We start from the raw sequence: 26517 nt of genomic DNA, 5'->3' as shown, positions 1-26517 counted from the left end.
TTACTGTCTGTAGTAAAAGAGAAAACACGTGCCTCAGAAGGCACCCTTGCTCTCTGGGCACGCTACGCTAGCCACTGGTGGAGGGGGGCTGTGGAGAGGACACCAAGGGCTCTTATACAAGTCTCTTTAAAAGGGGGGTGATATAGTAACACTTATTCAGGCACTCCTCTCCTACTTGGCGCTGGAAGCAACAGACCAGCCACCTAGATTTAGAAATCATTGGCTTAATTTGATGTGTTTAAAACCAGATTGAGGAACCACACTGGAGTCATTTCTCATAAGAGTTCGAACAACACATGAAGGATCCACATGAACATGAAGAATGACATCCCAATCTTATCTGCAACACGGCTAGTCTTTCAGGTAAGTGTCCCATGAGTTTTCTAGATTAACATGTCTTCTAATATTAGTATTGTCCTTAAAAACAATCCCTGAGCCAGTTGGTCTTTACAAATTATGATTATGACCCTAAGGGAGAAAATTGCTTCCTATAAGATCATTGATATGGAGCTAAGTTTTTTTAAATGTACAAGTCAATGGTTTTTTAGTAAATTCCTCAAGTCGTGCCACCATGACCACAATCCAGTTTTAGAAGTTTTTCATCATCCCAAGAGCTCCCTTAAGCCTCCAATCCTGTCTACCTCCTCCTTTCCTCCCCTCTCCTCCCAACTGCTGCTCTACCACCTGTTGCTACAGGCTTGCCTTTTCTGGACCTTCATAAAATGAAGTGATACAATGTAAGTACTTTATCTTCTCTTATGCAGCACAGTGTTTCTAAGATTTATTCCTGTTGCCTTGCTGAATCCCTGGCTTCTCCCCACAATTGTGAGAACCAGAAATGGCTCCAGACGTTGCCAAACATCCTGAGGGCCAAAGTAAACCTGACTGAGGACCACTGGGATTGGAGCAGCATGGGCACTGTACTAGGAATATATAAGCCAGAATACGATCCATACAAGCAGCATTCCAGGAATATGCAAATTTTGCTTTTCTCAGACACAAGAGAGTATACAGTATATGATGCTTTTCACATGAATGTCAAGAACAGATGAAACCAAACTATGGTGGAAAAGGTGAGAATATAATCTATGCAAGGAGAGAAATCTTCTGTAACTGCACTGTCCTATATAGTATTTCAATTTAAGTACCAATTAAATTGAATACTTCAATTTTCTGTCTTGTTTTATATCAACAGTGGCAGCAAGATTCCACCTTGGCTCTTGGGCAGTGCTGTAGGGAACCAGGGCTCCTGAGGACACACTCCCTGAACCTGAACCAGGCGCTCTGACAGGAAGCCTGAGTGAGTCACCAAGCAATCACTCTGCAGCCCTCCACCTCAGCTCCTTCAACATTTGCTACACTTCTTCCCTATCCCTATTTTCCCTGTCTTTGAGAAAACTTAGCAAGTGCTGATTCTGTAATTTTGCCCAGTCTTTGCCCAAAGGAATAAATTAATTAGGCCCACAATACCTAAGGTGTGAAAAATACCTGAAGAAAGCAATAGCTGAACAAATAGAGTCAGGGGATGAATTCTTTCACCAAGTTCACTATCTGGCTTCCCTGTGGAGGTACTGACTGCTCTTAAATTCCTTGGGGGAATTATTTCAATTTAAAAACCTGATAGTTTCTGACCATTAGGCATGAAAGATGTTTTTCAAGTTTCATCTGGGATTCTCTGCCTCATTAGCAGAAAGTATGACCCCCACCGTGTAGCTGCTGCCTCCTGAAGGCACAGAGGACATCAGGCACTGGGGGCCACTGAAATGACCAGTCTGCAAAGACGTGTATTATTACTGTTATTGGGATGCTGTGAACTAAAGACACCTCTACTTTCTTCCAGAGGTTCTTAAATTGAGATCCATGCAGTCCATCCTAAAACTTTATATAATGTTATTTTACATGCATGGGGTGGCTCATAGTTTTCATTAGATTCTTAGTGACCTCTGACCCTAAAAAAACATTAGTCTACTCCATTTTACAAACCTTTTTAGAATTCTTAAGTTTTTACCTAGACAAACTAAAAAATATCATTCCTTTGTCAATCAGGACTGAAAATTTCAGTCCTGGGATTAGTCTCCTAGAAAATCCACTCACTGCCTCTCCTTGCATGTCCAGGTTAATTAGCCAGGGCTAAACACATAGGTTACAGGATAAGTGGTCCCATATAAGAAAGGGACTATGAGAAATGGCAAGAACAGGATGGCTGTAAAATGTCCACCATCCTTATATGCATGTCCTTACATGATGTAACTTAATGCTCTGCCCACGAAAAAGTGGCATCTACTACTTCACCCTTCGAATCCAGGTCTGGCCACGTGCCTTACTTTGGCCAATAGGGCATTAGCAAATGTAACAAAAGTTGAGGCTTGAAAAGGGCTTACATATATCAAGGTTTGCCCTCTCTTGTTGTTGGGGACTTGATGAACCACGGGAAGTAGCCCAGAGCAACTTTCTGGAGGATGAGACCTCAAGCTATGCCAGCTGCCACCCCAGTCTGGACCTTCTTGCCCCAGATCAAAAGACCCACCCATCCAATCCAGTGAATTATGGAAAATAATAAACTGTTTTCTAAAAGTCACTAAGTTTGGGGCGATTTGATAAGTAATGAAAACTATAAGCATTAATTAAACAGCAAAAAACAAAACAATTTAAAACCAAGAACCAACAAGAGTTATGAAGAATGAGATTCTAACCTCTGGTATAATGTCCCCCGTGGCCCTAACCTGGCCATTTTTCTCAGGTCCACTGGAAAGTTTCTATGTAAAGATCCCACAATGAAGGCCTCAATAAGTTACCCACCCACCCCCACCTCAAACCCATTAAATTCTCGGGGTGTCAAGATATATTCTTCTTGAGTTCTATTATGTCCTCTCAAAAAACTCCTTTAATGAATAATCCTGAAAAAATTCACTGTTTATGACTGTTACTTACTTTAAGTAGTTCATACATATAAAACCGGATATCAAAGTCTGTCAGGATCTGGTACAGTTGCTGAAATGGATTTCAGAAAACAGAGTGTTAATTTAGTCTTATTGCCTGTTGCTATCCTGAAGTTGGTCATTACTCTCTGTAAACTTAGTGCTTATGTCACTCAAGAACCCCAGAACCTCTTGCTACCTGATTTGGAACAAATGAAGACAAAGACTAAAGACAAAGGTCTAACATTTCAGTCTTCAGAAGAAAAAAATGAAAGGAATTTCAAAGGCATTAAAAAAAAGCCCATTTACACCAACTTGGATCTTTTAAAAACTTGTGTAAGTGCTGCATGATTTCAACAGTCACAATTACATTATTATAAAGGTCAAGTCCAAACTGTCCAATTGTCCTCATATTCTTAATGAACTTCAAACAAATGAGCCCCACCTGCAGCACCACAGTTTAGAGAACCAAGTTCCCAGTGGACAGTAGAACCTGAAAAACTTCATCAGTTCACATGGTAAAATGGTGGCAAGACAGACAGTCTGCTCATGAAACACAAGGAAAATGAACTGCTATAGCATTTGGAGATGGCAAGAGACTTAACTAAAAAAAAAAAAAGAAAGAAAAAAAAAAATCCCTCCAATTCTCCAAAAATCAATTCCAGGCTGGGGAAAGAAACACTTTATAGTCAAAAACTGATGGTAACTAAAGATGCAAAACGTTTGGGGCACAGGAGAGGAGTGTTAGGGTGAGATGTTTAAAAAAAAAGAAAAAAAGAAGGAAAGGAGGGAGTGATAGATGGATATGTGTTCTGAAAATGATTCCAGGCCTAACTGACACAAATGAGTTTTCATAATTGGTAATTCAAAGTTTGTTTTGGACCGAGAATTTTGTTTGTTTTTTTAAATGTCAATTTCTCAGAGACAGAATAGAATCTAGCATATCCAGGTTCATTTAAATCATCACAAACCCCTGTTGGAAACTGCAATATATTCCAATATATTTATATTTACTAACAATAAAGACAGTAAATCTCTTTTCCCATCAGTTCAAGCCACACCTTCTATAAAATGAATCAGTACACCGTTATGGAACCTATTTTGTTTCTCTATTGGAAGACTCAAGCCATGTAGGGACTCTCTTCAAGGGGAACAGAACAGTGTATATACAATGTGTCAGTATAAAAGGGGGGGAAACTACAACTACATGTGAGTTATTTGTATCTGCAAGAATGTCTATTCACTGTGTACTGCTTTATATTAATATTTAGCTAAGCAGCTTCAGTTGTGTCCAACTCTTTGTGACCCCATGGACTGTAGCCCACCAGGCTCCTCTGTCCATGGGATTCTCCAGGCAAGAATACTGGAGTGGGTTGCCATTTCCTCCTCCAGGGGATCTTACCAACCCAGGAATCAAACCCACGTCTCATGTCTCTTGCACTGGCAGGTGGGTTCTTTACCACTAGTGCCACCTGGGAAGCCCATATATTAATATTTTAGATCCATGTAAACATACTACCTGTTTGAAAAAATTTTTTAGGAAAAACAACAAATTTGCCAAGAATCAAACCTAACGTTTTCTACCACCAGGACTTAGTCTCTTTCTCAAACTTCCCCTTATAAGCAACTCTCCCTCCATTTAGTAAGAGTATCTGATTCACTCAGAGCACTACAGAGAACAAAAACACCCTTTCCAGTACACCGGTGGTGCCTTGGAGCTGCTCCACTATTGGAGGTTGAGCCTGCTTGGGACTGAACCACTTTCAGGCCCAATGGCATGAACATGCCACTACTTCTGCTCAGGAGAGACTCACTCATAACAAAACACCCAGGCATTTTGTTCTCCCCCAGGTCTGCATAGCAAGAAAGGCTTCTCAGCAGCACATCGACCAACAGTCTGTATGTACAGACACAGGCCAGGGATACCATCTCCTTGGAGTGCCAAATCAGCTCTTCCTCTGAGAGTTAAGGAGATCACACCCAGAGACGGTGCCAAGTTGAACCTCAAGTCAATAAACAGACCATGAAAGTGGAAAGAGCATTTTCTAATAATCCTCAGAGGGTTAGAATATCTATTTCCAGAAAACAAATGCAGGCTATTATTTGGATCTTTATCATGCATGGAAGGCTTTCCTTTTGTATCATGTGGTATCCATATCAAGCAATGGCGTAAGGCATAAAACAAATGCCCTTGGACTGCCAACACAGTACTTCCAGCTACTCCAACCAATATCACTTTTAATGCAATACTGATACAAAAAACACCTGTTGACTATAATGTTTAGGTCTAATGCATCACAAAGTCCTGAGTGACAGATTGACATTCCCTCTCATTTTTCAGCTCTGGGAAGGAGACCACCAAACTACACCTGTAACAGGACTCAAGAGTCTAGAGTCGGGCTTCCTCCAGGTTTTGTAGCTCTTTCTCCACCGAAGCCCTGAGGAGTTCCCCTCTGATCAAACAAACCTGTGTTTTTCACCTCTGTTCTCCCCTCTGGCAAATCTAGAATGCCTGCCCTGCTACCTTAACTGGCGAAGTCACAACCATCCCACCCGGGCTCCTCAGAGCCCACAGCGGTCTTCTCCTTCTCTGAATCCCCAGGCAGGTCACTGATCTCTGGGGTGCTCACAGGACACTGACAGCAGCAGTGTCCCCAGTTAACATTCCGCACTTGGGTACGGGCAGTGACCTGAGATTCTCAAGATGCTTTCTCACTTTGCTGTGAACAATGAGAGGCTTCTTCACTTTGCCCACACGCTGAGTCCTATGCTGCCACCACTGCATAGCACACAGCATATGAGTGATGGGGTCGAATGGGTGCCTTGGCTGCTGGCAGTCACTCATCTGGTGACTCAAGACCTCTGAACTTTCCCTCCCCCAGCCAAGCATGTCAAGGTACAAGCTTGATAACCAGGTACAACTCAGTCTATATTCTAAGTCCCTGCATGGCAGAATGACATGTTTTATATACCTCACACCACGTGTGGCATTTCTGTGCTTGCCCATAGAAGGCAGTCAATAAATATGTCTTTGATGCTCACTAGTCAATGGAACAAAATTAAAACTGTCTTCAAGAAACACAAGTACTAAGGCTTCATGACAAATTAGGAAGGGAAATTTCACAAGAACCACACTTTCTCCTCCATTCTTCTTAGCTAACATGGAGATTAACTAACCAACTGTCAAATACTGACAGGAAGTTAGTTTTACTTACATTTTCATAAAGTAAGTGACCTTGAAAAACAAAACCACCCTACACTTCCCGGAAGTCTACCAAGGTGCTGAGGAAGAAACTATTCACCAATCCTAGTTTGCTTCCAAAGCCTCAAACACACTGGCATTGACCTAAAAGTCAGTTACACACCAGGACTATTCAAAGGGCCCAAGGCAGAAATTTCCTGGAACTTTTAATTAACCTCCGAAAGTCTGAGAAGAAGAATGGGAAAAATGAAATCTGCTTAAGAGAATCACAGCGCCCTCTTGGTGTAAAACCAACACCCAGAAAGGAATGGCCACAAGGGGGCCTCACTCATGCTGTCTACACACAGCCAGTTCTTGAGATCTGGTCACAGTGCAGCTTCAGATTCCAAGCCTCCATTCCAGACAACCGTCATTCGAGAGGAATTCTCACTTCAAGAAGGTCTGCAACCAGACATGGGAATCACCAACACAGCAAACTCTCACCTTACACACACAGTCTGCACATTCCCTGCCATACACAGCCTGGTCTACGTCCAGAAACCAGTGGTCCCCATGAACGGAGAAGAAAAAGTGAGGGGAGTGTGAAAGTGAAAGATGACGAATGCTGCAGGCACTGGTCACACACAATCCCAAAATCCAGAATGAAACCAAGGGCAACATTTTTAGAAATTTAAGGAAGCAGAACAAATCATTAATCAAGCACATCAAAGTTACCACAAATTACCTGAAAATGCCTTACAGAGAAATAACAAAATGTCAGTCATCTATAATAAAAGTAAATTTTGTTCCCCCAATTAAGGAAACTTTTAGTCTGGGAATGCACCATCTCCACCTCAAACCTTAACAGCATTAACAAGGCCTCAAGATAATCAGGTAGTCAAGGCCTAATTTTATGTGAGTGATATGACATTTTCCATGGATTAATATGGGTCTACCATCTTCTCAAGATGGAATCCACTTGGGATGTCTTATAAATTTTCTAAATGCCCAAATGATGTATAGTTTACTTAAAATGCATATTCACTTTTATTTACATTTTTCCAAAGGCATGGAAAACTGAGACCCATTGTCTCAACAAAAACTCTTTCTACCTTAAAACAGTACCTTAGCTTCCTTGAGACAATTTTGAGTTTGGGAGTTTTCTATAACTACTCATTCCAACTTTGAGAAACTGACTTTTCCTATTCACTTGTTTTCAAGTTTTGCCTTTTATTCTAAATATCACCATGTATCTTTTATCATCATTTTGACATATATGAATCAAAACTAATGATTTTAAGGAGAAACTGACCAAACCAGTACCATTACTATAAAATAAAATATCAAGGGAAAAAAAAGGCCGTAGAAAATCTGAATAAGATCTAAATTAACAAGCTTGATATAAAAAATGACCATGTACCAAAGCCACAAAGTAACCATAAACAAATCCCAAATATCAAAATTATAGAGATCATGTTTTCTGGACACAATGCAATCAATAAGGAAACAAAAGAATCTTTTTGGGGGTTGGCGGGGGGGGGGGGGGGGGTCGTCATGCCATGCAGGCATGTGGGATCTTAGTTTCCCAACCAGGTATCCAACCTGTGCCCCCCTGCAGTGGAAGCTCAAAGTCTGAACCACTGAACCACCAGGGAAGTCCCAAGAATCATTTAAAAAACAAAACAAAAAAGCCAAGTGGATCCTGAACGGACATTTCCAGGACAATAATACTGGGAAACTTTTGAATACAAACTCTATACTGTATATTAGATGGCATTATTATATAAAATTCTTAAGAGTACTAACAGTATTGTGGTTATGTAGGAAAATGGCCTACCTAGTTCCAGGGTTGGCATATCTGAGAGTGCAGTATCATGATGTCTACAACTGTACTCCAAGATAATTTCAACAAAAAGATAAAGAGGGGAGGGTGGAGGAGGGGGAGAAAGAACTACAAGTGTGGCAAAGCAGGAACAACTGGTAACCTGGGTAATGTAAGGGTATTAACCTGCTACTGTTCCCAATTTTCAGTAGATTTTTAAATTTTCAAAGTGAAAAAGGTTTGAGAGAAAAATTCCAAATCCACAAGTTTGGAATTTGTACTTGTAGTCTGAAAAATATATACGCATGAGTCACGTAACTGCTGAATGTGGCTAAAATGGTGCTTGGGGCTGTACAGACAGCACACTTACTACCAATCAAGGGAGACAGAAACAAATCCAACGAGCTGACTTCAACTCAAGAAGGTAACAGGAAAAACAGTGAAAACCCAAAAAAGAAAATAAGAAAGAAGGAAGAAAAGAATTCATACAGGAGTAGAAACAGAATGAAATAAACAACCCAACAAAAACTATCTGAACAAACCAAAAGCTGATTCTTTGAAAGCATTAATAAGAGATCTCTAGCAATCTGAAGTTGTTTAAAAAAGAGAAAAAAGAAACCAAAGGTACAAATAATATTACAAATGTAAAGGAAGGCATAATTACGGGCACATTAAAATTTTAAGTTCTAAGAGAATGCTATCAGTAACTTTATGTGAATGTAATTTAGACAGCTTTAGAAATAATTATCTAAATAGATCTAAGAAGATACATAAAACTGCAATAAAACTTTAACCAAGAGTATATTTTAAAAAGGAAAGTGTAGTCCAAAGTCTCTTCTCCCCACCTCAGAAGACACCTACCACCTAGATCATTCCCATTTCATGTAAATTTTCAGAGAACAGAAAGGAAAAGTCATCTAACTTGTGAAGTTGGTATAAGCTTGATAGCAAAATCAGAAAGACTCTAAAATAAATAAAAACAACCATTCCTAATAAGATGGACACAGAACAAAACAAAAAGTCTGAAGAACACAGACATTAAAATCAACCAATTTCCCCACTTATGGCCAATTATACTATCCAGAAAAGAAAGTGATTTTCCTGTTACAGTCTGCTCTTCCAAAACAGACATATGCTACCTGATATTTAAGATCTTTTAAGTTGACTACGATGGCATGGCTTGAACATTCAAAAAGGACCTCCAGTTTAATAACTTGGTAGAACCAACCTATCCCTACCTCTGCTTCTTCCCAAAGTTCCTCAAAAATATCTGTAAAAGAAGTGGGGTGGGGGTGGGGGGGGTGGATTCACCCACAATACTAACAGAATGGAAGAGACAACCAATTTTGAAGCTGTAAAACAGATGTCCAGTTGACTGAGCAGACCAAAAAAGCTGAGAATTCTGCCAACATTCTGCCAGCAGACGGGGCCCAGTAAGTAGCAAACACTTCACACTGAAAAAACGACAGAAAGGCTCAGGAATTGGTGACTCCAGGTATCACTGAAAAAGGCCAGAGAGACTGAACTGCAAGTGGGAAAATGTTTCCACACCACATTGCAAAGGTGAAACGAAGTCTTAAGTCCACAAGGCACTTCCTATAGCTCTCCTCAACAGAGATGCTGGCAGCCAGGCTTGCATCCTCGAGACAAGAGCTGACAATCAGTAGTCAGAAAGTTCATTAACACTACAGTAGGCAGAGGCATTAAAAACCTGTGACACTTCAGACAACTGTAACAGAGACAAAAACCAAAAACACCCCCAAAAAAGGAATTTGGAAGAAAAACAGAAAAAGACACGATGAAGAAAACATAATGGGGGGGGGGGGGGGGGACATATTCTCAGTGAGAAAAATAGAAGATATTACATAAAACATAAAAGAACAGAATACTATTTTTAAAAATTTAGAGAAGAAAATAGAGTTCCAAGATAAGAAGTCTAACATTTGAATGAGTTCTAGAAAGTGAGAACAAAGAAGAAAAGGAAGAAAAGAACATTAAAAATATTTTTCCAAAACGGAAGGACATGAGTTTCTAGACTTAAAAGCCGAGTAAGTCCCCAGAACAAAGGATGAAAGCAACCCATATGAAAGCACATCACTGTGAAATTTCAGAGACTGAGAATAAAGAGAAAATACTAAAAGCTTTCATGAGGAAGGGAAAAAAAAAGGCAGATCACAACCAGTGGCTTCAGTGGCTAATAGTGGAACAATCCCTTCAAAATTCTGAGGCAATTCTTAACTACAACCTAGAATTCTCTATCATGGCAAATATATTAATTGGGAGGATAACATTAAGATATTTTCAGATATGCAAGCCTCAAAAAACATCAATTTCCCATGATCCTTTTAAAGGAAGCTCCTAGAGAATATATGCCATCAAAACATCTCCTTTGTATGAAGTCAGATTTCTCTAGGAATTCAAAACTGATGTTCTGTATGTCATTAAATCAACAGAGCAGCTGTCAACTTGAGAAACACAAAAATGGTGAAGTAAAATTTTTACATTTGTGGCTATATAACTGGTAAAAATTCATCAAGGAAGCAGAGACACTGAAACCTAAGGTATTTCACTATGAAGTTACAATAAGACAAGCCTATAAGCTTTTGCATTACAAAAGTGCTTGGTTTCATTAAAGCCTGTTTCTTCAGAAACACACACACATTCCCAATCATGGACATTCTTAATAAACCTCAGTTGTTCATATCAAAAGTGTGATCAGTTACATTCATCAGCACAGTACTCTACTAGTTAAGCACTGCTCTGCCAGTTAATGAAGAAATATATATCCCACTGTTCAGAGTTCACCTTTAAGGAGTTACATCACAAGGAAACTTGTTGATATGGGAAAAGCTATACAACTGTCCCTCTGTATTCGAGGATTCAATCAACCATGGATTGAAAAAACAAAAATTCCACAAAGCTGAACTTGCTGTGCTCTACCAACTACCTACACAGCATTTACTCTGTATTAGGCGTAACAAGTCATCTAGAGATGATTTAGAGTGTCATCTTTAAATGATGTGCAGATGTTACAGGCAAATACTGTGTCATTTTAATATAAATGCCATTTTTATATAAGCCTGGGGTTTTGGTATTCTGGGGAGTGGGGCTAGAACCAATCACCAATCTCCCATGGATACTGTTAGGTAGTTAGAATAGGGAAAAGGAGTCCAAAATGGTGGTGGCTAAAAGACAAGGAAGGGAAAAGCCGAGAAAATGCAGCAGAGGAAGGTCCGAGGACCAGAGAGAGGACTTCAGGTGGAACAGCGCTCCTGCCTAAGCCCAATTTGCATAGGACAGGCCCAGGGGGGAGAAAAAAACATACAAAAAGAGGAGCCAAAGGGTTTTCTTCCCGCCCCCCCGCCCCCGCAATGGGGTGCTCTTCTCTTTGCGTCTTTGGATCGACGTGCCCTCATGCCTCGAAGATGGATTTTCCTGCTATTATCTAAATAAAATAGAGCTGTAACACTGAGGTGTAACACTGATTTACTTAAGAGCTATAACACGGTCTGTCTTCCGAGAGCTGTGACCCGCCAAGGGGGCTTTAATGTCTGTCACTCCAAATTTTTGTTGTGATGAGACAAACCGAGGAGCACACACTCGCCTGACATTACCAAGGGATGATTGTACTGAATATAAAACCTGCTTACTGTTTTATAAGGTATAATACCCATTTGTGCATATTTTCACTAATTGACTTTATTTTAGAGTGATTACTTAAGAAAAAGTAACTGTGAGGATAAAATTCTTTTCTTTTCACCCAAAGGGATCACTCCCCATTAGCACAGCATCTTTCAACTGCTGACTGGGTTTTTTCCTAACTTCCACAACAACAAAATCACAAGTCTTTTCTACACTGATGAAGAATTATAATCACCTAAAAGTCCCTAAAAATAAACAATACTATTAGTTTTTATATTGGTTTTCATATTATGCTCTACCATGCTCAGTATGTCTGATCTCTTATCAGAAGGTTGCAGTGTTTGAACAATAAACACAAATTCATGAAAAATCATCTTAAAACCGTGCTTTTAGAACACTTTAAAGTCTAAACTAACATGCACTATAAACAAAAGAAAGCCCCCCAAATAGGGCTTTTCTAAAGCACAGTGATTCTGTCATTTACTTTGTATACAGTGTGCATGAACACACACACCATTTGATAGCTTGAATCCAAGGTACAATACTGACTCTTTTCACACAAGTTCTGTATCCATTTATCACTTCCTATTAGGAATGTAAGATTCCTATGAAAATTAAAATTAATATCCACCCATCATGTCTACAACATGAGCATTATAGATGAGGCATTAACTTAGACCCAGCCGAGTAGTTATTCCCAGAGTAAGCAAGGCAAAGAGTAATGCTTAATTTCACCAACTGCAAGAATCTAACCACTTTCTGCATCCTGTACTAATGCTATAAGAAATCCATCCAATGTTATCTCCTGCTCTCAGCAATGACCTTTCCTGGTCCCCTTGTGCTCCAGAGTATCAACAGTAATTATCACCACCTCCCCATTCCCCATTAACCCCAAGCCAGAAAGAAACAGCATATACGCACCTTAAAATCTGTATTATTGATATATTCAAATACCAAAGCTGGTGTCTTTGACTGCAAGAGAGAATATTAATGCTTTGTAAGTATTCAAACTATAAATTTAATTTGCTTCTGTCACACTGGCCCATCCCCAAATCCCACTTAGATGAGAGATTCACTCATTAGGGAGAGCTTATTAAGAAAGAATCCCCTTGAAATGTTATGTCTGAAACTTGCCTCAAAACAACTGGGCATGGTGGGTGGTCGGGAAGTAGGTGGGGTCCAGATGAAACAAAGTGCCTTAAGCCGATTAACTTGAGCTAAAGTTGGGTGATGTGTGCAAAGAGGTTCATTATACTATTCATTTTACTTTTGTAAATGGTTGCAGTTTCCATTATAAAGGTTTTGTTTTTGTTTTTTAGGAGTCTATTCTCTGACCAAGCTGTCAGTGGGCCCGGCACATTATGTGAAGATGTATATACTCTGCAGTGTTCCAGCCTGCCAACTACAAAGAGAGTAGTAAGTTTTCACCTTGGTTTAATGAACCAGACGAATTTTACAAAACTATCATGGGTCTTGGGAATTTACCACTGGTCTTTCCACAATCAAAAAAAAAACCTCCCAAGTCTATGATTGTCACTAAGGTATAATGTGAAATTATGCTGTGGCTGGGGATAATTAGAGAATGTCTCTTTTGAAAGATGTGTGCCCCTCCAAAACCATATAAAATCAAGTATTTTTAAAGCACTATAAATTTTAATGTAATGAGGACAAAATGGTCAACATTTGATGTTCAAAAGTCAGGTTTACTTAAGTAAGGTAAAATAATGCTAATTGGTAGAAATAAGCTTTCAAAATTGAGAGAAAAGCAGGGGCTTAAAGGGCTATAGGAAGAAATAAAATCCTGGAAATCTTTACGGCTGTGCAGTTCTGCTCAAAGAAGCAGGTAAAAGTTACGTAGCAAACAGGCCGCAGTGCACGCATGCGTGTCTTCACCAGAACAAGGAGCAGACCAAGCATTCCTCACTAGCCCAGCGCTGAAAGGGTTCAACAAGACCACCAGGTCTCTCTCTACAGGCTAGGAGCAAGCCTGTCCCCCTACAAGTTAGGGGGCGAGGCTTCCCTGTTGGTTTTCCTTCACTTTACTTGTATTATGTATCATGTGAAACACGCAGGAGAAGGCAATGGCACCCCACTCCAGTACTCTTGCCTGGAAAATCCCATGGACGGAGGAGCCTGGTAGGCTGCAGTCCATGGGGTCCCGAAGAGTCAGACACGACTGAGCGACTTCACTTTCACTTTTATGCACTGGAGAAGGAAATGGCAACCCACTCCAGTGTTCCTGCCTGGAGAATCCCAGGGCTGGGGTCGCACAGAGTCGGACACGACTGAAGTGACTTAGCAGTAAAGTCTACTACTACTTTATTTAGAGGATAGGTGTGAGAGCAGGAGAGAGTGGGGTAGGCACGCCTGTCCGTGCTTTCCTCATCCCATCTGGACCCTTATCTGCCCTTGAATCTATTCCTCCCTTTCCCCAGCAGTCTATTTATTAACTAGCAAGAGGGCAAATAAGGGATCTTCTAGGATTGATTTTGCTAATTTTTTTGAGGATACCGAGCACCATTTCACCATATTCTGTACCCTTATCTGACAGTCCCTCCCAGAACTGAGTTTTCTTTTCATCCAGGGTTCAGAAGGAAAAACAAAAAACAAATCATATCATCACGCACCAATAAAAAGTAAGCTGTCCAGATGGAAATAAAATCTAATTAGGCAATAAAAGTAGAGACTGTGAAACGGTTCAGTATGAAAAAAAAAAAAAAAGAAACACGCATGCTTTAAGTAACATTACAAAAATGATAGGAACAGCTAAGTTTTGTTAACACATGCACACACACATAGGTGTATATATATATAAAGCAAAACAGAGATACACTAGGTATAAAACTACATACTGGCTCACAGTGCAGGCCATTTCCAAGGATCATGCGGTCCAGAGTTACTCACTGTAAAATCAATCTGAACTGATAAGGCTGGGATACATTTTTCTTTTTAACATAGTAAACCTTTAATATTCATCCACTTAACAGTCATTATTCCTACTTCTGAAACTTGTGTGTGTGCATGCGTGTGCTCAGCAGTGTCTGACTCTTTTGCAACCCCATGGATTGTAGCCCATGGAATTTTTCAGGCAAGAATACAGTAACAGAACAGGTTGCCATTTCCTTCCACAGGGCATCTTTCCAACCCAGGGATCAAACCCACATCTCCTGTGTCTCCTGCATTGGCAGGAGGATTCTTTATCACTGCGCCACCTGAGAAGCCCAGGCTGGGATATATTTTTAATGCCAGTTAGATATAATCTAGCATATAACCATCCTTCTCAATCTTTTTAGGATCCAAAGGAAAAACTGTAATCTTGGGAAACTTACTTAACCTCTGCAGGCTTCAGTTTTCTTATCTGTACACTGTGACAACAGGGACAATAATGGTACCCGCCCAACTGGACTGTTGTAGAGAATAAATGACATAATCCCGTTAAACACTCAGAATAATGCCTGGCACACAGTAAGTGTTCAACGTGTGCTAGCTACATTATTATGACAATGTCTTTAGCAGGCAGAAGCAAAGATGTTCTTAAAAAGGTGTCATGGGAAAACAGAGAAATATCTGAGGTAGAAGAGGTAAAAGAACAGAAATTGAATGGGAAGCTTGCCTAATCATAAATACTTAAGGTTAGGTTATTTCCAAGGAGAAGAGAAAACAAAATAGCATATTTTAAAGGCTAAAAATTAAGCATTTTAACAAAAATATTTAAACTGCATCTGCATATACCATGTGAGCCCTAATGGTGGATGCCGAATTAAAGACCAGTATGAGAAACAGCAAGATAGTGACCTCAAGGGGTCTGTGATCTGTTCAGTTCTCCACGGGAAGTGTCCACATGGACACACTTCCTATCTCCTTCTGTAAACCCAGATTTTCAAATGTCAGGCTTACTTAAGTGAGGTAAAATAATGTTAATTGGCAGTTAATAAGCTTTCAAAGTTGGGAGAAAAGCTGGAGCATAAGGGAGCTTTGAAGCAAACGTTCGTGGACTGGATCAAAATAATGAGGCTATAAAACTGGGAAAGGGATTTTTTCCTACAAATGGTTTAAGGTTCCATAAAAGTGGTAGTGGCTAGTTTATCATTGGGCCACCATGATTTTTCCTGGTTTTCAAAATCGTTTAGTAGTAAAGACAAACACAATCATTCCCAGCATATTATAATGATGTTTCCCATTATTTTCAGGTGTTCTCTCTCTCTCACACACACACACACTCTCTCTCTCTCCTCTTCATCAACTAGGCACCTACCACAGGGTCCTTCACAGTGTCAATCAGCTTAATGATATTTGTTCCACCACGAAGGTTCTCCAGAATCTTAACCTCTCGTTTTATCTTCTTTTTCTTCACTGGCTTAAATACACAAGAGCAATCAGAAGTAAGACTCCTTTTGAAGTTAATCAATAAAACTTTAAAACAATGTTTCTATCAAATGGCTATTGCACTATTTTGCACAAGGGCATGTCTAAATTAGAAGAGATGGGGGAAGAAAATGAGGTTTAAGAGGGGCCTGCACATAAGAATTTTTAAGATTACTTGAAATAATTCACAGACTCATACAGCTTACATATCAAATCTTTTAAGTAGTTACATTTAGGACACATGAAATTTTGAATGCCTATGTCATAATTTAAAAATAAAATGTTTACTAGTTAACTGCCCAATGGAAAACATTCTAGCTCTCAACAGCTGTCTATCATGCACTCATAAATGGAAAAACTGAAACAAACTGGTAAGACACCTGCTCTTCCAAAGGGTCGCATGTAATTTTGTCTTCTAGGAGTGAAGACCAGTTCACTGACATCAAGTTACAAACTTGTTTCCCAGCTGCTGGCTCCCGTTTCCTGTCACCACTCCCATTTCCTTAATATCTAGACTCTGAAAGCAGCTCAGAGCCTGTAAAACTTCCCAACAGACCCCATTCCTAAAGGAAGAGATGATGGATCAGCAAAGGAAAAGACCAATCTCTGACAGAGCAGTGACAAAAACCCCTGCTACCCACTAACCTTTCAATTTGTTGGACAGGCAAAGCGGAAACCTTAATCAAAAATATCAGCATTATGCATGTTATTTCTTGTCACAAATGGGCTAGAGTCTGAAGAAGAATAAAAGTAGCTCTAGAAAAATAAGGATTATCACCACAATTATGCTTTATAAAGTACTTAAACAGCGACTAGTATATAGGAAGCAGTTGATAAATGCTAGGTCCATTATTTTCATATTTCATTCTCACAAAATTCCTATGTAGTAGACTCAGCCAATTGAGCTATTTGCCCAAGATCACACAGCTAACAGGAAAGAGCAGAGGCAGGATTCAAATCTAGTCAGTTTGACTCTGCAGGCCTCACCCTTAGCCACTGTGCTTTCATTTCCCAAGTGTGGCCATGGGAGAATTCTAACTTAGGAAAAGGAGTACCGCCTCACCAAGACACTGTTACAATAGCACAGGCAAAGACAAAGACAGCCCAATGGATTAGCCACGACGGAAAAAGACTGTGTCTATGTGGTGGTGGTGGCAGTGGGATGGGAGGAAACGTAATATATACACAAGTCAGAGAAACCATCATCTCTTGTTGGCCACCAAGCTACAGCTTTGAACACAAAACAGAGAGAGATTATAAAACACAGAACACCTGCATCACCTGTAAGAGGGTGCTCAACTGAGAGATTGGAGTCTGGCTGCATTCTTCCAAGCCAGCTGCCACAATCGTGCCCATTCCATTTTGTCAGGATTCTCAGTAGAACAGATCTGGCTACTGTGGTTCTTTCTCCATGTCCACTTAGGAATTTTACTATTTCCCTTTTTCATAATTACAGAACTCAATACTTTGGAAAAGTGAAGCACTCAAACATCAAGTACAAACTTGATCAGAAAACAGCCAAAGGATATACTACAAAATAAGTAGTCTACAAGCTTTAAAAATGTTTGTCATGAAACACACAGACTAAATAACTACTCCAAATTAAAAAAATATGACAACTGAATGTAACGCATGATCTGGGATTTTCCTCTGCTATAAAGAACATTATAAGGACAATTGGCAAATAAGAACATAGGCTGTAGATTAACTAACTGCACTGCATCAATATTAATTTTTTATTTTTGATCATGGCATTGTTATGTAAGAAACTGCTTTTGTTTTTAGGAAATATAGGAAATTAGGGATAAACAACATACTTTCAAGCATTTAAGACAAGTAATAGTTATATATCAGCATACACATACATATCTGTATGTATAACATGTGTGTATATACATAAATAAAAGAGAGAAAAGGATATTTATGAAAGATACATGGGAATTTTTTCAATTTTTCAGTAGTCTGAAATTTTGTCACAAAGTTAAAAGAAAAATCAAATGCCTGTATGTATAACATGTGTGTATATACATAAATAAAAGAGAGAAAAGGATATTTATGAAAGATACATGGGAATTTTTTCAATTTTTCAGTAGTCTGAAATTTTGTCACAAAGTTAAAAGAAAAATCAAATGCAACCAGTATATTCAATGTAAGAAAATTCTATTATTTTTATTTTTGCCACACTGCAAGGCATGTAAGATCTTAAGTTTCCCGACCAGGGATCAAACCTGTGCCCTGCCACAATGGAAGTTCAGCATCTTAACCGCTGAATTACCAGGGAAGCCCCAACAAATTCTAGAGTTGTCATCCACTCCTGGAAAGCAGTTACAAATCTGTAGGAGTGGCAACAGAGGGAGGAAAAAAACAATGGCCAGAAGCCTGTGTTCATCAAAACCCCCCTCTCCCTCTAAAAGTGAACAGGTACAAATACATTAAATAAGCTGCTCCAATGACAATGTTCCATATAGAGCCTCACCTTGTTCTGTTATTCAGCAACAGATCAGGCAGACACCCAGTTCCTGGATAATCCAGTTCAGATGAACATATCTTTCACTATGTCTAAAGGTAACTCACAGAACAAGTGAAGCACATTTGACTGCCCAATTGTCACCTATCAGACTGGGGAGAGCAGGACAAATCTGAAGTGGCAAAATGGAGTCACACTGCAGCTGGAGTCCTCACATACTGAGAAGACCAAAAGACTGTAAGAAAAGTGACGAACAGCTCAGGATACTACCCTCCAAAGAAGAGGCACCAAGTCTCTACATGAATCAGGCTTCAGGTAACTCTCTCTAGCCTCAAGCTTACTCCTCTGAACCTGAGACCTCCAGAAGCCGAAAAACCAATGAACGCCCAGATACTTATGACAGCGATGATTTACATTTTATAAACAGAATTCAAGAGAAAAAGTTAGGATTTATAAGGGAGGATCCTTGGCATCTGAAGGAAGACAGACCATGAATTTTTACAGAAGTAAGGCTGCTCTGATCCTCCAGCCCACTGTCCACACTCACTCGCTCACTCGCTACCACTAAAGTGGAAAACACATTTCCACAATTTCACATTTCATCTGCATGCTAAATTAAAAGCCCTTCTCTCACCTAAAGTTCATTTATCCCAATTCAGAGAATATCTGGCTCTAACTGAATCAGTTTAGCTGTTAACAAAACAAAAAAGCTTAAACTCTAGTAGATAAAAAAGCTAAACAAAAGAAATTAAAGTATTAAATCAAGTTTTAACAATAAATGAATTTCGGCACACACCTACAGAGAGTATTTAAAGGGGAAAAACTCCTTTAAAATTTTCTGTGTAAGAGCTCTGAAAAGAAAGGAAAAAAAAAGATTTTTTTCAGGAGGTTTCTGCCCTCAGGTGAAGAGTCCCAGGTAGTCAGCAGTCTTAGTTCAACGTGATCCAAATCTTGTTCAATGTGGTCCTGCCTCTCTTTCCCTATTCAGCAACATTAAACATTTTAAAACAAAGACCAATTTAGTGATGGCTGCTCAGAAAGACGAAAGTTGATAGTCAGTTATCTGTCCTATTTATTTACTCAGAGCTGATCTTTAAAAAGCTGGATCTGAGAATGATTTCAACTACTAGAATTTAATTGTGACTGAATTTGCAAGCTAATGTCTACTAAAAGGCATTAAGAATTATGACCTCAATAAATCCCAGCAAATATTAACAGGCAAAGTCCTGTTTTAATTTCTTTCCAAGCACAACTGAACTGATACATTCAAGGAAGGCAGGAACACAGCTCAGAATTTTCAAACCTGGGATTACTTGTTTCACTACAAAATCAACAACTGCCCCACTAAGATTTTAATTGCATCACCTGCAATAAACAATTACGATGAACAATGGTTGTCAGGACTGTAGGATAGAGCAGAAAGAATGCTCAGTCTGGATGATGGCTTTTATTACCTGGCAGAATCCACTGCAACTGACCTAAATATCAATATTATTTGTGCAATGTTTATTCTTCACAACACATTTCCCCCTGATTTTTCAACTCTCATCTTCCCAAATACATGATCAATTTCTTGAGGGCAACTGTTTACCCTTGGGATTTAAAAATTTTTTTAATTTAAAACAGTGAGGTACATAGTAGGCCTTTTGCATCTCACAGAGAGGATGGTACAGTCCTTTCTCCTACTGGCTCCACCCTCTTAGCAAGTGATGAGGATGAGACCTGGAAGTACTGTATGTTTAAAAAAAGGAGTATAAAAACACTGGTCCTTATGATGTCAAACAAGAAAGGAAAGTAACATTTCACTTATATGTAAAATATGCTGCTGTGGATACAAACCAGAGAAGCCAAGTCTGGGTCCCTATAGCGCTTCAGGCTTTCATCTACCCCACATGTCAAGTAGCAACCCATGGACGTCAGGTATTTCCTTCCAGAAGAACACCTCAAAAATCATTAGAAACAAAGAAATTCCATTTGACTTATAGTGCATGCTCATCCATCTTTCCAGTTCAGTTCAGAACATCCAGCTGATGTCCCATTCGCGCCCCTCACATCTACCAAGACTCTGCAGCAGGGACAGAAGGTCATGAACCCAATGCTTCTATCCTGCTGGCCATGGGACCCCAAGCAAATTGCAGGTTCTCCTGGGTCTTGCTTTATCTGTAAAAACAGGTTTGGGTTCTAATAATATCTATGCTCCCCTGTTGTGATTCTGTTTCACAGGTTGACCACACTCTCAATCTCCACCCCACAACCACAGCATCGACTCGTTCACAATTTTCAAAATTTGTATTATTTTTAATACTTTAACAACCCTCTTTTTATACCAAGAGACGTATTAGCATTAAATCTTGTTTCATGTAGTGGATGTCTTGGTACACTTGCCTAATAAAGCAAACGGAGGGCAAAAAACCTACCAGCTGAGAAAGCAGAAATAGAAAAAAACATCACTTTCATAAAACCTCCACAGCCACCGACTCACTGTGAAGTAACTAAAAAGGATCTGGGATCAATCATCTTTAACACTACCTCCTGATAGTACAAAGTTAAACTTATATTACTACCACTCTTTGTTTGAAGCTTGATAACTAATTTTGGTGGAGGGAGGGCGCAGGGAATGGACAAACTCTATATGAAGTAATACCAACAGGAAGCCTAAGATGAGGATTTCCACTACTTGCAGCACGGGTCCAAAAACCTGCACTTTTGTTTTTTAAAATCTGGTATTGCTTTTAACTTCTATTTAGAAAATCGTTGAATTTGCAGCCTCCCAAGGACTTTAAGAAGAGATGAAATCCACATACAGAGGTGATGCTCACAAGGTGCTAAAAGTTGTCCAAAGTGGCCAGATGCTTTTATTTCTGTGTACTCTCTCCTAAAAGCTACTACAAAGGAACTGAAAATTTGATTTTTCAAAATCAAAAGATGAAACTTTAGGCATTCAAGTGGCTTTCTGCCCTGCTATATTAATCCTTACCATCCTCCCCGCTCCTCAAAACAATTTCTGTCAAAAAAAGGACACAACCTCCCTATTGATTGGGAAGTGTTCTCTGGAGATTTCGGTTTCAGAATCTCAATTCAGGCCAGACAGAAACATTCTGCTCACCAATTGCTAAATTCCTAAAATCTCTTATTAATATTTAGGCATCTACGGATGTAAATGAAGAGATAAGAAATTCCTCTGTGGTCGTTCATCATCCAGCCATGCTCATATGTTGGAAAGCACTGGATGGAAACATTCACCCAAGAAGCAGGCTGTTCCTGTCCTCAAGGAACGTACTCTGTCTCAGTCACCACGTGCACATCAACACAGAAGTTCCTTCCTGCAGCTGAAATCCAGTAGGCCAAGATGAAGAGCAAGCTTTTTCTGGAGTCTTTCAAATTATGAGCAACTGGCATTCTGTTAAGGAACTAATTTCCTGTGGCTAAACATGACAATAGTAGTATTAGTCATAACTCTGACTTATCTGAATAGGGGCACATAACTTTGGATAAAGGCCCTATTCTTTAAAAAAAAAAAAAAAAAACAGTACTTTTAATCTGCTTTAATTCAGCCTGTCAGAAAGAGAAAATCCAACAATACCATCAGTAGTTTCTTACCCCATCCTTCAGACAGAAGAAAATCTGGATAGAAATGTCACAGTGCTTGGAAAAACAAAAGCGAGTGTACTTTTCATCAGCAGAAACAAGGTGCTGTGGGCTGCACCCTGAGAAGGACTTGTGTGTAGAAGATACAAGAAACAACACTGAGCCAGCTGAACATCAGAGGGGCCTCCCAAGTCTTATTTCAGAACAGTGGAACTTACTCTGTGCTCAACGTTAAGATCTTACAACCCAATGCCAAAATGAGCAGTAAGAGACAGGGAGAAATAGGAAACAGGAGCCCTGGCTGAGGGTTACTTCAACACAGTGATGTCAGATATGTTTCTCTGGGCCTACATTTCTTGTGGGTTAAATATAACCTTCGGCTTCCATACAGGATTCCCTAAACATATCCTGTGAATCTTCAGAGCAGGGAAAAAAACCATCTAGTAACTGAGGCTACGAAGTTCTCTACAAGGATGACCAAAGAGCAACGTGATGCTTCTCTAACTGAATGTATCGTTACTTCCATGTACACCTGAATGTTGTTCCTTTTCAAAAAAGACACCACAGGAAGTTGCACGCTTACTCTAAAAATGCTGCCATCACATGAAAGTTTAGACATTTTTCTGAAATTGCTTTAGCGTCAGCAGTTCATTCTTCCAAATACACAGCAATGGAATGTGGATATTCCTAACTTCAATTCATGCCTTGCTTACTTCCTAGAGAGATTTTAAGCAGCTTATAGTAAAAACATTTATGCTAATATATTAAGAAAAAAAGCTGGATGGCTTTCCCAGGTGACTTCTCTGAAGAAAGTATCTTTTTAAATATTTATGCTTATGAAGAAAAACAATAACAAAAAAGATGACATGATTCTGTAGGTGCAATTCATATTTAGGGAAGAGGAGAGTCAAAAACTCCACATTTTTCAATAACAGTTCCTCACTTCTTACCTCCAGCGTTTCTGACAGCACAAGTAAGTAACTTGCCTATTTCTCTCAACCGTAATCCTGTCTCTTCATCGCTAGGCGAGGCTGGTACTGAGTAATAGAGTCGCTCATTTTTCTGAAAAGCCATTTTCAGACAATCCAAGCCTGCCCCTCTTTTTAAATAGGGACACAGCTGCCCTAACTCTACTTAAGATCACAAAAACAGCTTTTCGATCCTACATTCTTATCCACAGAGCCTCTCCAAAATGGCCAGACTGGAACTCTTGTTTGTGTAAAAGTGCTTACATTAATTAGCTCTTTGGTCACCTCAAGATTCTACTAAATGACATGCACACAAGTGAAATGATCTGGCAATGATGAATACCCTTCACAGATTCTAGAACTGTTTTTCAGTCCACCCTGTAAAACATTATCAAAGCTACACAATCAGTTATCTGGAAGAGAATTCAGCCAACTCTTCACACTTAGCCAACTTTTGGCCATACTTTAGCCAACTCTTCATACATACTTCATACTTGGAAGGATCATGCCTCCATCCAAGAGATGACAAAGTGTGTATCTGTTACAAACTTAAGACTGCTAAACCAGATTCAGGCTGTTTTGTTCCAATCATTATTTTAGTGATTCTAAGTGTACTCTCTACTGCTCCCAACTTTACTTTCACTGACTGATAAACAACTATGAACCTCCCTGGCCCTGCTGGCTCACTGTATGTACCCCATCTGAAACTTTTATCACCAAAGGAGAAAAAGCAAGCAATTATTCACTGAGGTGTTTCCTTCCACTCAGGCTTCAAACTCATCTTTGAAGCTACTCTGTTTCCATATTTCATTCTGGAATAACAAATTCAGTGCTCAAGGAGCCTTTGGATCAAACTGGGCTCTTCATGAAGAGGCTCTTCCTGCATGTGAATACCTATTCAGTTTTTAACAAATGGAAGGCTCTTTGGAATATTCACTTTGGGAGGCCGTAATTACATTTCAGAACAAGGATGTTCCTTAACTACCATGCTTAGATTTGAAAAAGGTCTGTGTGAAAAAAAGTTCAAACAAAAACAGCGTGGGAGGAGTAGCAGAGGCACATGGGGCAGAAGGTTTGTAAAATAAGTTTGTCCTGCTCATTCTAGAATGTAGTTGGAGTATCTGTATCCTTCTGACCTGTGAAAAAAGAAATTTTAATGCCACTCATAAGACACTCACCTTGAGAATTTTTACCACCACTCTCTCATTGTTGGTGATGTTAATAGCCTCAAATACTTCACTATACTTTCCTCGACCAAGTTTCCGAACCAGCTGGTAATCATCTTGATTACTGGGAAAGAAGAAGAAGGACACATAAATGCCAGGACTTGGGATTAACCAAGCCTATGCCCAGTACACATCCCCATCCAGGCTCTTCCATTGATAAAGCACTTGCAAGTGTCTATATACCTCATGCCATAACTCATTCCCTAAATGAAAGCCACAACATAAACTTGGCTCCTTTCACTGGACGCAGCTCCTAACCTAACTGATCCCTCATAACTCGGCGGAGACAAGGTGGGAAGGCAGGGGTCTGAGCATGGCAGAGCATCCATCCTGGAGGCTCACAGGTGCCCCTCTGCCCACAGCACCTGCCTTATTACTTCACTCTCGCAAGGTAGACAGCGCCCGCTTTGAGAATCTGGACGTCTTTTTAAAATTTCCTCCCACCCAGTCTCATTTCATAAACCTCAAAAAGGCAGAGAATTTTAATAGCTCAAGAGGACAGCTGCTGACTTCCCACCCCAACAGAAACCCCAACGCGTGAGAAGGAAGGGCTGCTCCTTCACTTCCACCAGGCTCTGGTCCCTGGATTCCTACACTTGTCAGTAACAGAGCATTCCCCGGGGTGAGAGGGGTGCGCACGGCTGAGAGGAAGGGACGAGAAGCGGGGAGAGGGAGACAAGAATATGGTGGGGAGGGTGCTTCCCACCCCAGACCCGAAGAGGCGCGGGCCCAGAGGGGAGACAGACCGCGGGGGGCGAGTGCGGTTTGCGGCGGGGGGCGGCCGGGCGGAGGTGGGGGTGCGAGGGCCCGGCGGGGGGCTGCGGCGGCTTTACCCCCAGCTCGGGACGTGAGCCTCATAGTCCCAGTACTCGCGGCTCCTCAGGCTGTTCACCTCCGCGTAGACCCGGGCCCTGCTGCCCGCGGCCGGGCCGGGCATGGCGGGCGGGACCGGGGGGCGCCGCGGGGCGCCGAGGGTGGCGGCGCGGCGAGGGGCGCGGGGAGACGGGCAGAGGAGGCAGCGGGCCGCGGGCCGCCGGAGAAGGAGGAGGAGGAGCGCCGCGGCGGGCGGCCGCGCCAGGCCGGGCCCGCGGGGGCGGGCGGGCTGGGGGGCGCGGGGGGCGCCGGCCGAGCCGGCCCGGCCCTGGAGCGGCCGGCGGGGCGGCGGGGCGGGCAGCGCTCGCGCTCCGCGGCGGCCTCCGCTCGGCTTGCGGCTCCGAGGCGGCGGCGCTGTCGGCGGCACCAGCAGCGGCAGCCGCCGGCCGGGAAAGGGGCAGCGACGGCGGCGGCGGCGAAGAAGGAGGAGGAGGAGGAGGAAACCCGGAAAAGGGGCCGAGCTCACTAGGAGCGGCCGCCGCCTGGCCCGGGTCCGCCCAGGCTCACAGCGCCCCCTGCAGCGCGGGGGGACCCGCCCGGCGGCCCGGCCCCGCCCCTGCTCCGCCCCTCAAGGCCCACTTCCAAATCTCCTCATCCTGGGTCTGGCCCGCCGCGCTCGCCACGAGGTCAACCCCTCCTGCAGGCTGCGGCCCTAGAGCCTTATGCGTCGTATTCCGTTTCCGGACTCCCCTAGAGACCCCTCCCTCAAACGCTCTGCCCTCTAGTCATCCAGAGTTTACCCACCCCAACCTCCCGGACGGACCCTGTTGTGACCTTTCTGTCACCCAAACTTTCCCCATCAAGTCCCTTCCTAATGACTTGCTCTTAGCTCTCAGAACCGCTCCGTCATAAGATTTCCCCTTCCTTCCCAGAGACACGCCATCTTCCTCCCAATGGACCCTGACCTGTCACCCATAGATCCTTGAACCTCAAGACTTGCCCTTCTCTCATCCAGCGCCTTCCTCATAAAACCCTTCTCATACACTGCCCCCAAAATTTCCTTCCAGAACTTTCCCTTAAGACCCCTCTGTACAGTTCACATCGGACACTTGGGTTAAGCTGGAGTCAGCCAGGTTGCTCGCTGTAAAGCTCCTATTTTGCCCTCCATAATTAATAAACGATACTTTGAGATCATATAAGTACTCTGGTTTTGTTTGGGGCCGCAGCAGCAGGGGATTTGCGAGAGTCCTGCCTGTAGACTTGGGCATGGACTGAGGGTGGGGTGGCCAACCAACCTTGGCCTATTTTATTATGTTGCTTTCTAGTCCTGAACATTCTTCTCTCTTTGATCTTCTGGGCCTTTCTTTTGTCTTGCTTTCCAATCCCACATTTTTTTTTTTTTTATCAACACAACTTCCTTGCACAGCCCAGTTTGCTCTGATTCTCATCTTTTTTTCATATTCTATTCTCTAGATGAGACTCTGTTTCCTCTTTTTTTGATATAGTTAAGAGCACAGACTGTGGAGT

At 41.3% G+C, this 26517-nt stretch overlaps 1 protein-coding gene and 1 long non-coding RNA gene across 3 annotated transcripts in view; one reads left to right on the top strand and one right to left on the bottom strand.

Moving 5' to 3' along the window:
* LOC139029911 (uncharacterized) overlaps positions 1-14174 on the top strand; it is a 42221-nt gene extending 28047 nt beyond the window's left edge. The window contains exons 4-7 of one of the 2 annotated variants that reach the window (XR_011482198.1): positions 249-363; positions 765-1073; positions 1196-1300; positions 12883-14174. This is a non-coding gene — a long non-coding RNA (uncharacterized lncRNA). The remainder of the gene's footprint in view (positions 1-248; positions 364-764; positions 1074-1195; positions 1301-12882) is intronic. The other variant, XR_011482197.1, reaches the window with a different exon arrangement.
* Positions 1-25273, bottom strand: part of CSNK2A2 (casein kinase 2 alpha 2) — a 36568-nt gene extending 11295 nt beyond the window's left edge. Inside the window, exons 1-5 of the mRNA XM_070451225.1 lie at positions 25011-25273; positions 24130-24241; positions 15819-15920; positions 12485-12535; positions 2932-2991 (exon numbers count right to left, since the gene is read on the bottom strand). Coding sequence (XP_070307326.1) covers positions 2932-2991; positions 12485-12535; positions 15819-15920; positions 24130-24241; positions 25011-25114 — 429 coding nt within the window. The 5' untranslated portion in view covers positions 25115-25273. The remainder of the gene's footprint in view (positions 1-2931; positions 2992-12484; positions 12536-15818; positions 15921-24129; positions 24242-25010) is intronic.
* Positions 25274-26517: the final 1244 nt, after the last annotated feature.

The sequence above is a fragment of the Odocoileus virginianus genome, chromosome 20, assembly GCF_023699985.2.
Source record: "Odocoileus virginianus isolate 20LAN1187 ecotype Illinois chromosome 20, Ovbor_1.2, whole genome shotgun sequence".
NCBI lineage: Eukaryota > Metazoa > Chordata > Mammalia > Artiodactyla > Cervidae > Odocoileus > Odocoileus virginianus.
Note: the sequence above shows the minus strand (reverse complement) of the source record. Positions and strands in the feature narration are given on the sequence as shown.